Source organism: Alternaria incomplexa (genome assembly GCF_024043165.1).
Source record: "Alternaria incomplexa strain BMP 0042 chromosome Unknown scaffold_8, whole genome shotgun sequence".
In the NCBI taxonomy this organism is placed as follows: Eukaryota; Fungi; Ascomycota; class Dothideomycetes; order Pleosporales; family Pleosporaceae; genus Alternaria; species Alternaria incomplexa.
Genome location: NW_026249857.1, coordinates 267,872 through 282,011, shown reverse-complemented (window position 1 = coordinate 282,011; position 14,140 = coordinate 267,872). Strand labels below are relative to the sequence as shown.

The 14,140-nt window shown below is 53.8% G+C and overlaps 4 protein-coding genes across 4 annotated transcripts; 1 reads left to right on the top strand and 3 right to left on the bottom strand.

Annotated features, from left to right (window-relative positions):
* Positions 1–2,471: 2,471 nt before the first annotated feature.
* J4E90_005900 (uncharacterized protein) lies at positions 2,472–2,864 on the bottom strand (the record flags this gene model as incomplete). Its single annotated transcript, XM_051435451.1, has 1 exon — positions 2,472–2,864. One exon carries the CDS (start codon positions 2,862–2,864, stop codon positions 2,472–2,474), a length of 393 nt encoding a protein of 130 aa, XP_051290309.1.
* Positions 2,865–8,393: 5,529 nt separating this feature from the next.
* J4E90_005899 (uncharacterized protein) lies at positions 8,394–9,845 on the bottom strand (the record flags this gene model as incomplete). Its single annotated transcript, XM_051435450.1, has 1 exon — positions 8,394–9,845. The coding sequence occupies one exon, from the start codon at positions 9,843–9,845 to the stop codon at positions 8,394–8,396; it is 1,452 nt and encodes a 483-aa protein (XP_051290308.1).
* A 459-nt stretch (positions 9,846–10,304) lies between these two features.
* J4E90_005898 (uncharacterized protein) lies at positions 10,305–11,544 on the top strand (the record flags this gene model as incomplete). Its single annotated transcript, XM_051435449.1, has 2 exons — positions 10,305–10,529; positions 10,591–11,544. The coding sequence occupies 2 exons, from the start codon at positions 10,305–10,307 to the stop codon at positions 11,542–11,544; spliced, it is 1,179 nt and encodes a 392-aa protein (XP_051290307.1).
* A 581-nt stretch (positions 11,545–12,125) lies between these two features.
* Positions 12,126–13,923, bottom strand: J4E90_005897 (uncharacterized protein; the record flags this gene model as incomplete). The annotated part of the gene is made up of 6 exons (XM_051435448.1): positions 12,126–12,517; positions 12,569–12,800; positions 12,853–13,159; positions 13,214–13,574; positions 13,625–13,663; positions 13,803–13,923. 6 exons carry the CDS (start codon positions 13,921–13,923, stop codon positions 12,126–12,128), a joined length of 1,452 nt encoding a protein of 483 aa, XP_051290306.1.
* Between the last annotated feature and the right edge of the window lie 217 nt (positions 13,924–14,140).

Here is a 14,140-nt window from a genome sequence, read left to right as displayed (position 1 = left end):
CGACTCTCTGTTCTCGACGCTGGCATGACTCTTCTCAAAGTACGGTGACGGTAGCGCCATCACGACATGTTCACAATTTTCTCTCCTGCCGCTTGGCCAGCCGTTCGCATACTGCGCGGCCTTGACCGTGGCAGCTAGCGCATCGTGCCCAAGCTTTTTGCGCAACGCGCTCAACCCGCAACGCTCGGGAGCGGATATGTAAGTTGGTGGCACAAAGGTCACGGTCCCTGAACGACTATCCTGCACAAGCCATGGCCCGTCCCGGAAGAAACATCAACACCTCGCGCATGACGTGCGAGACCCCAGGAGATGGTAGTTCCGACTTCACATTCAAACCCAGCCGCTTGTATCGCGGGGGCATGGTAACGTCTTGCAATCCATGCCCGACTAATGTGTTGATACATACATATACGGCCCAGGAACCACCACCCTCTGTCGTTGAACCAAGCACAAAGCATAACGTGCCGCTGCAGAGGCAGGAGACACAGAAGCACACGTCGCTAACCAAGCACAACCGATCTACTCCCGCCCCGTCAGCTTCAAGCAAGTCAAAGCTCCGCCGATCTGGCATGCGAGCGTCGTTCCCCGGTCGTGATATATGCATGCCAGTTCATAGTGGCTACAAAACCCTCGTGTTTCCTCTCGGCATGAAGAAACAATTTAGCAAAGCTGCTTCAGGCCGTGTCATTAGCTCTCGACAGCGTCTTACACCGTTCGAGCTATACCCAACGGTATCGCAGAAACGGGGGTGGGTGTCATGAAGTTGGGCACACATTGCCTTAGTTCCGTGATGAATTATTCACACTCCTTTCCGCTTCAAGGCTTGCTGCAAGCGAAGCGCCCGACTAAGGATCTTCATCCCGGACTTCTCTACACCGTCTACCAGCCACACGCATTTCGCCCCTCTTTTTGAATGTACTGTGTACTCTGCCCCACGGCATTCGCAAGACTACAGCGGGGGACGCAGAATTACAGAATTGTCTCGCACAAATCGCGTGTCGTTCCTGGACAGCTTGCGTGCGGACTAATTTAGGTGAGGCAAGCATGCAGCTTATCAGCACTGCAGGTCCAGCTAGACTGTATGGTGATACAGCATGACCGATATGCTGATCCGTGCAAGAAAAGAATGTTCGTCCAGTACAGATGGATCCCGCGAGATTTGAAGCAAAGCTTAATTTAGGACATCTTCGCGATATATGGGAATATTGACGATGAGGAAGGGAAGGATTCTGAGGCATGTTTCCAGGGAGCGCATAGTAAGGGATTGCCGAATTGGGACGGTAGGGCCTCCCAGCGACAATATTATACTCAGCATGCGAGACTCTGCAAAATGACGTTGCGTGTACAGCGCCCAACTGGTCGTTCTGCAATTTGCTTTTTCGTTCGCGACTCGAGCACACATAGGAGAGGGAAAGCGATATTCCACCACGGCTTCGGGTTCGCTGCATGATGCAGAAGAAACATGGTAGAACTACCGAAGCCCGCTCTGGGAGCGCCACACATCTCAACAATCACACACCAAAATTCAGCTAACGAAGCCCATCACATCCCCATCACATCGCTATCCTATTTCAGGGCGGGCATCACGAAAAGCGCAATCTATTTGGACATGGCAAGGATATGTTTCTTGTTGTCAAGGTAAGACGAGCAGTAAAATTCAAATGGGGTATCTATCTAAACGATGGCTGAATGGTGGGGGTATCAATAAAGGAAAAACAGGCGAGAGAGCTTATCAGCCACAATAAGCCTCGCTCCTTTTGCGCACACAAGCGCGCATACATATTTCGCATTCCGATTTGCGGAAGCGGGGGGTATCGAGAGAAAGAAAGGCCAGGTCTGGCAAAAAACGCCGCAGAACCTGCAAATGTGAAGATCCGTCACAATGTCGCTCCTCCAATGCGATTCTTCTGTCGCTCTCCAACGCGTTTGGAATTCCTCCTCTTTCTGCGTGATCGCCAGGATCGGCGCAAGAACGCGGTCCAGACGTTTGCGCACACAAACGACGCTGGACGATGCAAGTGATGAGTGCGCGACCCCAGGGCCGTCTGTCGTGTGGTGGACAGCGACGGTGGGGGCGTCCACGTTCACACCGCTGGCAAGCAACAGTGTGACTGGGGCTGACATGTGGGAGAGGGGAAGGTTGCATCCACCAGCTCCTGTAACATGTCGCGGTGTTTGAAGTAAGATGCGAGAACACATGCCATGTCAGATGGCTGAGGCGCGACACGCGGCAAACTCAGGTCCCGGTGAGGGATGCTGAGTGAGGCTGACTGTGGCAACTGACTGACTGCGAGCTCATGTGACTCACTCAGCCATGCCAGCGCGCTGCTGACGGGAGCCAACGCGCGCGCCTACAATGGTGACGTCGATGTTGTCAAGATAAGTCCTGATAACGCCGTTAGTCCTGCGACGCGATTCGATGCATGCGACTTAGACTTACAATAACACGAATGCTATCGGGCGATGCTTGCTCATTCAACCTGCTCTGGTGACTCGGAGATGGGAGTCATGGGCTTGGAAGTGCGACGCTGCTTGCCGCTGCTGCGGCGGCGCTCGCTCTTGGGCTTCTTGGGCGCGTACAGTGGTGGCAAGACGGGGAGTGCTGTCGCCATGGGGTACTGGCGCGGTGGAGCGGGCGCCTTGTCGAGGAACGGGCAGGCAAAGTCGTCGTCAAAGTCCTCACCAAAGAGGTCTGCGTCGCTGATGTAGGATGAAGGTGCGCTGCGGTGGTCCAGCGATGGGCCCGTAGGCCATGATGGGTAAGCACATGTTGAGCCGCGGGATGATGAAGAGCTGGTAGAGTAGTTGCTGTACAGCGACGATGTTGGTGAAGCCATGTTCCTGGGCGAGATGCTAATAGGCATCGACTTGGATGGCGAGGAGGATGGTGAGGAGCCTGGAGAAGATTCGAAGTGCATGGTGGTGAGGGTGTTGGTGGTGAGGGTGAATATTGGTATGTGTATAGCGTACGGGGTGGGTCGTTATTGTATATACACACTTGCGGGCACTTTCGGCACTACAAGATTGCAGTGTGTTTTCGTGGTTTTTTCGTCAGTCTAGTGTCGCGGCAACTGGACCGAGGTGCAGGGGCGGTTGATGATGTATGACGCCGATGTGGGTTTGGGGGCAGGTGGAAAAACAGGGTTGCGGGTGCTACTCCGGTAGCGTCGGGCTGCGTCTCGGAAAGCGATGTGGGAGATTTGCGATCTTGGATCTAGCGATGCGACGGTGGGTGGGCGTTCGGGGGGCTCGATTAAATAAAAGCCACGGGGTTGCGCTGGTCAGGCGTTCGAGTCAGGCAGAAGCAATGGTCGTGTGTGCGTGTGTGTCTCGAATGAAGATCAGATGAAGGCCTGGCCGTGGGGAGGGTTCCATATATCCTCCGCCGTAAACAATCAACTCTCCACGCCTCGCTCCGGTCCGCATGAAACGCTTTTATTTGGCGCTTTATGATTTGCCTTTTGTTATGTGTCGGTGAGCGACCGCTCTTTGGAGGGGGTGCACTGTGGTTGGCGGAGCTTCCACGCAGCTCAGACCGCCCCTTCACAAAGGCTGCCATTTCTGGCTACCGCAGCCGTCAGCCCCGTATGCTCCGCTGCGCCTGTGAGTCCATCCCGGCTGTCGGGGCATGAAGACCGTGACATGGCAGCCCATCCTTCGCCCTATCGCCTGGCCATCGCTTGTCTGCGCTTGTCTATCGCTGGCCCTATCGACGTGCGCACATGCAAAATGCAACGATGACTCGTCCAGCAGGCAGAGTCTGCTGCCTGCTAAACTCTCCAAACCTGCCTCGTCACCTAGACAATACTCTAGAAACCTGGCTTGTTTAATCATCGACGTACGCCATCCAGAAAAAGACCTGAACAAGGGATGTGACAGTGACAGCGGTTACACACCCCACGACTCAATTCGCGCCACGCCCGTCTCCGCGAGGATAAGATTCATCGCATGCCCAGATGCAGTAAGCTTAGTATCAGAGGATCATCTCGGGGATGGCATAGGGAGACCCTAGCTGCCCTCCCCACGCTTTCATCCGGCGGCTTCTGACATCCGCAAAAGGAAACCCAAACGCCTGCCCCGGGTTGCTGTCCGCTTCTCCGTGCGTCTTGTGAAATGAATTATATCGATTGTTTTTTGCGCATGCTGCCCAAACAGTCATCTGGCTGTTTGACGCCCTGATTCAGGTGTCGCAAGTGGCCACCTGTTTTGCCCCCGTCCCTGCGCCGACCACACACAAGCAGATCCTCGCCGTTTCGAAACGAAACCACTCCACAAAGCTTCCCAAATTGTAAAGAAAGGAAGAATGAACCCGCGGAACATGTCCTTCCCTTCGCATCGAGGTTTACCCGGTCAAGCTCATGGGGTGCATTAGTCGCCATCACATGCATCGCGCCGATCTCAGGGTCCTCCCCACTCGAGCCCTCCGAGACAATTTCTAGCCTGCGGGTCCCCTTCACAACCTCACCACCAGTAGCGTTCCATAGCCGGCAGTTACTCTGCGACGCGCGGAGCAAAGTAGCATTGCCACCAATTAATGTAGCGAGGTACATGCCGGCCCGGCATACAATGTACTCTTTCACAACCGCCATTATCGCGCTGTGAGACGCCTCGCAGGAGTCATACTTGCAGCCGCTGCGGATCCGTCTTGCCCCCGAACAAAGTCCAGTAACTTTGTGCGACCTGGATGCACGCATTTGGATCATGATAATGCGAGGAAACTCCAACGCTTACGGCTGACCTGCAGTGTGCGGGAGGCTGAGAAGAGATCTGTAATGTCCGTCGCATGCAGTGAGCACACCCTCTCGTTCGCATCGTTACTGCAACGGTATCCCCAAATAAGCCCTTTGTGCCTATAAATTCGCAAACACCATAAAGGAAACGGAGCACAAAGGTCAGCGCTGTCGGTTACATTGTTTGTGTCTGCGTTCGGCTGAATACAGCAACATAGCACCCTGCTTCATCTCCACGTTTTCGCGACCCGTTCAGCCTGCACACTCTGCCGGTAATCTGGGGTCGGGTGAAGAAAAGCGTCTGTGCTCGCTCAGGAAACTGGGGATCGTGAGAGTCCGTCCGCCTAGTGTGGAAGGTTCTTCCATTCTTCCATGCGCCGCCGTTCAAAAGGGCTCGTGCACGCCTCCTCGCGTCGAGCAACACCCATATTGCCTCTGCCGAGGTTCCATTTCACCCTCACACCACGGTCACTTTCTCGCCGTGCTGACAGTTTGGTCACTTTGGCGACTCGGTCAGAAGGTCGGCCAGCTGTCCAGACCACGTTCCCGCTACTCCTAGCCCGCCAGCTATTGCTGCACAGAATGCGGGCGGGCGACCAAGCTCGGAAGGTTGTCAATAAACTTCAACTAACCATCCAGGAGGGTTCCCCTGTTTGTAAGTGCGCATGCAAGGCACCACCTGGCTGTTTGCAAAACCTCGAGCACGACGCAGGGTCTGCCGACCCATGAAACAGCACCTGTTCATGACGACGTTTGTCCCACAACCAAGGCCGACAAAGCAACTGTGCCGCTGACCCCATCCTCGACCCCATACCAACCCCGTATCACTTGCCTTCATCAAGTCGCGATGCCATCACCAAACTTCAAAAATGACGTCGTCGGGCAGCAGAGCCGCACTACGTCGGCCACGGCGTTATTATTTCCTGCAGGCCTGCAAACATGAATCCATCGCCAAAAGTCTCTGCTGCGATATCCACATGCCAGTACGAAGTCAACAAATTCCATCTCGGTGAAACTGCACGTGAGTGGGCCGGTAGCATCATCGTGCTTATGGTGCGGCTACAGCCTTCGACTAGAAGCCCGTCATTCCCTTACATGGAAGGTCCGATGTGGATCCGAACGATAAGACGACTCAACTGGGTAAAAATCTCAGCGTTCCGAAGTGGAGTAACAAAACAAGCAACTCCGACATGTTTTCGTGAGACTGCAAACCCACGATTCATGGGTGCTGGCGAAAACCGGCCGGGTGCTGTGGCTGTGGAGCAGGTGTTGTCGCTTCAGCTCATGCAACAATACCGTGCAGTGGCGGTGAGTGGATCCATGGTGAAGAAATCAATGCGGCCGCGGTTTGAGCGGTACGAACGGTTCAAGCGAAGAAAACACAGATTTCAGGGCTTGCACTATTACTTCGCTATCGAACGCGCAAGTCCAGCAGTCCAGAGCCATCTTGCAAATACTACCAGACTCCTTGCACTTTCCTCTTTGGGAAGTGCAACCGGCAGTAGCTGTTTGGCAGGAATGAAATGTACCATGGGAATCTCGTAGCCTAGACCGCCGTTGCGATCAGCCATCGCCCTGCATCGAGGCTGCATGTCACTAGGTACTCGACAGGCAGGTAAGGTGGCTTCTGACAGAGATCATCCGTGGTTGTGTAGAATACACAGTGTTTAGTCGCTTTCGGTTGGAATTCTTCCGTTTAGAGATGAGGGGAGAAATTCCGGTGGCTGATGTTGAGCGGAGAATTACCTGCAGCATGGAGAGTGGACGTGGGGATGCACATGCTAGACTGGTGCGAGATCACTTGTCGAATTGTCGACCCGTGGAAGGCGGAAATACTGATACGCACTCAGAAACATCCCATTGCAGCGGGATGTGTGGGAGTGACTTCTCGCGCTGGCGCTGCAGTAGAGCGCGCAACTACATTGATCTGGCAGCTGCGACTGTCTACGATAACGACGATCATATCGTCGAACTCATGGTGCGACAGTTGAGTCCACCAACATCTATTTCGCCATCTTTGATAACGTTTGCGACATGCGTTAGGCGTTCGTTACACAAATGCAGATCCCACGATGGAGGGGTAAATATCTGCGAAACCTCTCCAAGGCTCTCTTACAAACGCACAGTCACCACTCAGCATGCCAGGCAGTCCATCACTCAGCCTTACAACCCCAGCAACTTGCACACCACAAGGCTTACACAGCGTCCTTCTAGCCCACCGCAACAAAATCCAATAACACCAGATCAAGCTTGTAGACAAAGGAAACCCTCAAAGCGGTGACTCACCGCCTGGATACTGCGTCCCAACACCGCTCACCTCCATCTTGTGCTTCATGCAGTGCGACACCTGAATGCAAGTATGCCGATCCTTCGACTTCCGTAGTCGGAGTCGGTATGCATCTGTCAGATGAACGACAACTTGCGAGGAAGCAGGGCTACGAGATGGGTGAGCCCTACAAGACGCCCTGGCCCTTCGCTTTTCTACGCCCTTCATCGGCGACGTCCTCCAGCGTGAAGCAAGTTTGTAGCCTGTTTGCCCTGGTAAACATGAAATCCGCCGAGCGGTCCATTTCTGCCTCGAAGCCCTCTCCCGCCATGCACTGTGAAAAGGCAGCGACAAAGGCGCTTCACCCAGCACTACCTAACTCTCCTTCTTCACGGTACAGAGTTCACAGCGCGGCAGCACCCCTCCGCTCATTCGCCTACTCGATAAGGCGTGATGCCAGTTAGTCTGGATGTCGTGCATATGTCACTTGTTTTAGTTTTGCCCCAATGGACCCCACGCGGGGCACACACTGCCCAGGTGTGTCCATCACATCACGAGGGCGTAGGGCGCTTGCAGTTTCCCCACGCCACACCGAGCTTGACATGTGAATTCGCCTCACGTTCGAGACTGTTTGTGCGTGCCGCGGTTATTGGTGTTGCTTCGGCATCTGAACTGTTGTTCGTTGTTTCAGTTGACGAGAGCGAGAATACTCCGCTTTCCGAGGAAGTCGGGGTCATTATCTCAGGGACGTGGGGTTGCATTTGGGGTTGTGGTGGTGGGGTGGAGCTGGTGGGTATCGAACTCCACAGTCCACACACTTTTGCCTCTTGCTCCATCTATTTCTCCAGTATGCGGTGGAGATATAGTGGGTTTTTTCAAGACCCTGATCTCTTCTTAGCTGGTTTCTTGAGATATGGGATTTTCTGGATGAAGAAGCTGGTGGGGATATGGCGTCATGGTGGAGACGCAAAAGGAAGGAAAGGGTCTCGGCAGTTACTGCTTCGAGTATACCTGTTGATCTGTGGGTATGGCTGTGTTTGTCTGAGTGTGTGTTGAGACGTGTGCTTAACTGGCTGTAGATATGAACGGCGGGTAATGGGATATCGCTGTGATGTAGATCTACTTTTACGGATGAGTAGCTCCCCGGATGATCTGTGTTTCCGTTCTTATTACACTATACTACAATTACTATCCCGTCTTTTGACTGAGTGCATGGATGATATGCTCTCTTCAGAAACCACAAGGTCAGAGCTCTAGCACAACGTACACTCCCACGGAGCATGGTCGTCCGGGCCAGCTAGCTAAGGGTCCTCGCGCATACCCCTCAATGACTGTTTGCCACCACAGATGCCATGTGCAAGCAGTATGAAACCCAGCTTCGTAGAGGCCACGGTGCTTCAGGCCGGGGCCCAGTAACCATCCCAGTTATACTTCAGTACCTCGTTACCCCAAGACGTCCATCCACTGACAAGGTACCGAGAGAAGACCTCAAGCGCGCTGTAATCAGTCGAATCCGGCAGAAAGGGTTCGAGTAACTGCTTCAGACACGGTTTGCGTGAGTGGATATCTGGCACAGCAGCAATGACTCTCCTCTTGACTGTTGGCGCGTGTGTCATTGTTGTCCACGAGTTTGGGGCTGCGCGACCTAGCAGGAGAATCTCATAGGGCTTGCGCATGGCGCTATCAATGTCGAACATGGGCTCGCCTTTGGTTGTTGTCTTGATCCATACCCACTCCTCGATCAAGCCCACGTTCCAGGTTTCAAAGAGTCCACCGGGGCCGAGCACATGTTCCCTCAGTGCTGCCTTGTTCGTGATCCAGACGCCGACCAGCGCATTGTGTTCCAGATAACTATCGATATCCATGCTCAACAGCATCTTCTTGAGGTACGGCATGCCGCCAACTTGTTCATACGCGCCCTTCCGCTTGGCTGAACGATTGGGCCATGGTGGGTCCAGCAGTACCAGGTCGAAGTGTCGTGGAAGGGTGAACTCGTCTGTAAGCTCACGGAATGAGGTACGGAAAGCATCCGACGCTGTGGAATCGCTAAGGAAGAATGTGGATCGGGGTGGTATTGTAAAACGATACTCAGGACCCAGCTGAGGAGGTTGCGACGTATTCTCGGCGATGGATAGCGACAGGGAGTGGTGGTTGGGGTTGTGGAAGGCGCCTGTCCATGGTTCGGTTTGTGCGTCTGGCGAGACCGTTTCAGCGACCTGTGTACTACTCGCGGTCTCACGTGCAGGACAGTACGACATCATCCACTTTGGTGCCACAGTGGCCGGTTCTGCGACCTCGGAAGTCGCGCCGAGAGAAGCCATCATCTGCTGCAGATTGAATGCGGTATCGTCTTCCTTGCTCTCGCTCCATGAAGCCCACACCTTCATCCGAGATTCGAGGTCTTTTTCGGAAATTTGATCAACGTCCATTTCTTCATCTTTCCCGCGGAATGGTTCCTGGGGCATCAACTTGCGCTGTGTGCACCATGGCCCTGGAACCTGTGCACGGATTTGGCCGAGTGCATGTTCAGCCAGAATTTTGTACCGCAGGTCGTCAAGATGCAGAGACTGGAAGTCGTGTTGGGAGGCTTCTGCCACTGTCGCATGGGGCGAACTACGGTGCCCGACATGCTGCGTGCTCACCGCGCTTCGTGCTTGATTCTCGTTCGCTCTAGGTTTCTTCGCTTTGGGTCGGTAGTCCTCCTTCGGTTCGATGGGCGCTTCCAAAGGCGTAGTAGAGAGTAGCACTCCCTCGCGGTCGCCTTGTGCTGCTGCGATTGACGTCGGTATGTCGATCAATATGACGTCCACCTCCGCATTCTGGTAGATAATTGGATTTGACGAAGCCATGATGAGAGATGATCGAAGAGAGAGAAGAGTAATGGAAAGTTCCTACCAATTCTATAGTCTTACGTCATAGCTGCTCCCCGTTTGCAATCTCAACGACAACACGCCAAATGGTCATCGCGTGCTATCATAAACACATTTCGCGTAGAATATCTGATGTGAGATCTCGTGATGTTGTCGTGGTGTTGCATGGAAACCATTTCCGAAGGGTAGCGTCGGATGAATGGTGTGGGCGAAGTACCGGCCGAAAGCAGCAGATCAGCCTCGGTAAACGTCATCGCGGCATCTCAAACACCAAACCACACAACGGCGTTGCTTTCTAATCCACCCACACGCGACCACGCCCCGCCCCCAGAACACGCGTCCTGTCATAGCCACGCGAAACGACGACACCGAAGGTAGCGCAAACACACAAACACACGATATTCATGTCGCGGTAACCCCACGCACGTCTGTTCTGGAATGTCCACGGATCTCCTCCGCTATGACGGAAGCAAATCGAATATCATGACCACGACTGCGGCGCAAACAAACAGCGCAGGCACTACATTACCCGACCATGACGCCGCCATGACGGCAAAGAGGGAAGGAGGCGCAAATATGGAGCCGAAGAGGCAGAAGATGGATAGGAACAGCATGGAATATCTGATCAAGAGTGGACTGGCGGGTGGATTCGCAGGATGTGCTGTATGTCAAGAATCCTCTCTACGCGGAGAGATTGGTTGAATATGATACTAACAGTGTATAGGCAAAGACAGTAGTAGGCCCCCTCGACCGCGTCAAGATCCTCTTCCAAACCCGCAACCCCCAATTCGCAAAGTACGCCGGCTCCTGGAGTGGCTTCCCGACCGCAATACGCGACATCTACGTTAGCACCGGCGTGCGCGGGCTCTTTAAAGGGCACTCGGCAACCCTCCTCCGCATCTTCCCCTACGCGGGCATCAAATTCCTCGCCTACGAGCAAATACGCGGCCGCATAATAAAGAACCAGGCGCAGGAAACACCCACGCGACGATTCCTCTCGGGGAGTCTAGCAGGCATGATGAGCGTCTTCCTCACATATCCACTAGAAGTCATTCGGGTGCGCCTTGCCTTCGAGACCAGCGAGCAAGGCCGTAGCAGTCTCGCAACCATTGTACGCAAAATCTACGCCGAGCAGGCACCACGCGTATCGCAACCGAAGAACCCCATCACCGCAACCGCGACACACGTCGTCGAAAAGGTCACACCGCGCTCTGGCCTCTCCAACTTCTTCCGCGGCTTCACACCCACACTACTCGGCATGATACCCTACGCAGGCGCTTCCTTTCTCGCTCACGACTCCATGTCCGATCTCCTGCGCATACCCGTTCTCGCTCCGTATACCACGTTACCGAACACCTCGCGCGAGGAATCGAGTACCACGAGTCACAAACCCGCGCAGCTGCGGTACTGGGCTGAGCTGACGAGCGGCGGTATCGCAGGCTTCTTTTCACAAACTGTGTCGTACCCTCTGGAAGTTATACGGCGGCGCATGCAGGTTGGTGGTGTCGTAGGCGATGGACACAGGCTTAGTATACCGGAAGTCACGAGGAGGATATACATGGAGCGGGGTTATAAGGGATTCTTTGTGGGATTGACGATTGGCTATGTCAAGGTCGTTCCCATGGCTGCCGTCAGCTTCTATGCATATGAGCGGGGGAAGTACTATCTGGGTATATAAGAGTAGGATCCTCCATAGGCACAAAAGAAGAGGGAAGAGATCGTTGCAGGAGCAAAGAAGCGACCCCTTAGCGGCAATCGCGTGCGCTTGGTGAAGGGTGAAGACCTGTGACACAGCACTGTCATAGCAATGTCTTATCAAAACTATTAGCATTCACCACGTCTATGACAGTAGTAGCGCGAGAGTGTCAATAACAGGGATGCAGGAACTCGTCAGCGCAGTCCATGTAAGCCGGCAAAAAAGATGGGCAAAAAAGAAGGTCAAAAACATACAACAGCGGGGATTCGCTAGTGGTCACCCACCTAACTACTAATCCGCCGGTATCATGCTTGTATATGGCTGAGCGGACGGGAAGCCTAATTTTCATGATCCTATGGTCGTATGTGGAAGAACTGGTACGTTTGGGCAATGTATAGTCAGTGACACCGGATAGTTGCGTGACAACGCGTCTCCATCAGGTCCTGTCAACTGTGCACCGCGAAGCTATGTTTCCATATATGCTGCAAGTTTGCTTTCGTCTATATCTACCTGACATGTATTCCCTAATACTCTCGCCTTATTCCAAGCTACAATCATTCACATCATAGCTGAGCCATGACCTGCTGGCCATCATCCCATGAAGGAGGAATCCCAAGAACAGTCATGACCCTCGCAGTATTGCAAAATGGCTTCTGCGCACTCTCCCCACATCTCTGCTTGTACTCCTCAGCGAGCGCACTGAGGCTCGTATCCTGGAGTCTCTCAATCCGTTCAGCGGTGGTGCGGAACGGTTGAGGCAGTGGAGGGAATGAAGCGGCAATGAGGGGCTGGCTGTATTCGAAACCAAGCGACTCCAGAACAAGAGGCGTGATGTGAGCAGCTGAACCCAACACACGAGGCATACCGTGTCCCGCAAATCCGGCGGCAATAAAGTGACCCGGCCGCTGTGGCACCGTACCAACAAACGGAAACGCGTCTGCAGATTCGGTTTGCACTATTCAGTCAGCCGAATGTACTTCAAGTTCACTGATATGACATATCTTACTTCCAGTCCAGCAGCCGCCTTCGTTGACTTCCTTGCTGAGCCCCGCGGGGACTTCATCCGGCGAGCCTGCGACGTCTGAGGCACCCCAAGATTCGTAGAATGCAGCTGCTCCGGCAATCTGCTGATCCTCTTTATCGTTGGGAAAGCAATCTCCTGGCTTGTGGACAAGAAGTTGCCTTGCTCCTCCAATGATGATGGTGTTGTAGGGTGGAGGGAGCTGGAGATGGTAATTCTGTCTTCGTCAGCGGGCCGTCGATTGTGAAGACAGCATCTGTGAGCCTTACGTTGACCATTGAGTCCCAATGCTGGGCACCAGTATGCTTTATGAACCCCGGGGGCGCTTTAATCGCGGCAATAGCCCCTCTGTCGGGCAGTATAAGCTTACTGAACTCAGGAAGAAGATGAGAAGCCCATCTGTTTGTCGTGTGAACGACGGTTTTGGCACGAATGGTTCCGCGCTCAGTCTTGACTGTGATCCAGCCGTCGGCGTCTCGCGCTGAGACATCCATGACTGGAGTATGAGCTTGCAGATTGAGATTGCCTTTCTGCAGAACGATGCGCAGAAGCGCGTGCACCAATTTGTACGGCCATCTGAGGCGATGTCAGTAGGTTTGCGTGGGAGTAGTACGATCGAGAGGAACCGACATTTGCCCTGCAGGATGCACCACTGCAGCCAGAGCACCCTTCATCTGCGTAAACTCCTCCGCGTCGCGTGCGTCTTCGATCACTCTGCATACTTTGACAATCTCGTGATCGTCACCATGATCCCTCCGCATGTCATCAAGTGCGCCCTTGAGCCTCGTCCAGGCCTCATCGGTCATAGCAGCATCGAACGTTTCTCCGAACTTGAGACAGACCTCTTCCGCGATGTTTTCTTCCTCAGTTAGATTCTTAAATGCCGGCAGATGAGCCATCTCATGTTCGATAAGCTCCATGGCACCATGGGGGCCAAATCGTTTCGACCATTTCGCATAGCGGGAATAAGCATGCGGCCTCAATTGTCCTCCTGTTCGTTGTTAGGCATTTCTCCAAGGGGCAAGATGCAAGTCCCATTACCATTGCGTCCGGTGGCACCTCCGCAAATGTCACGAGCTTCTAGGAGAGTCACATGAGGCTGCCTGGAAGCATTTGCTGTGTACTAATCACTCGTCAGACTTAATGAGCCGACAACTCGTTGTGGTGTGGTCACGAACTTTGTTGATCCAGTAAGCTGTCGAGGCGCCGGCATAACCACCGCCGATTATTGCCACATCGGTTTCCTCTGGTAACGCCTCGCTGGAGCGGAAGTTGCGCAACGGCGATTTCGCAGCCTCGATCCAATAGGATTTGGTGGGGTTGGCAGTTGGTAAAACCATGTTGAGGAATTGAGAATGACAGACTACTTTCTACAGCTGGACAGAGAGCATGTTTCGCACGGCAATCCACATAGTACACGCTTTCATACCTGTAGTCCATCACCGCTATTTCGCAAATCGACCGGGTACCGTAATTAGCCCGGTCATCGACCTCGGGAGCTTACAACTTCGATCTAGAAAGTTCGAGCTCGAGAGACAATGATACCGGTCCGGAGAC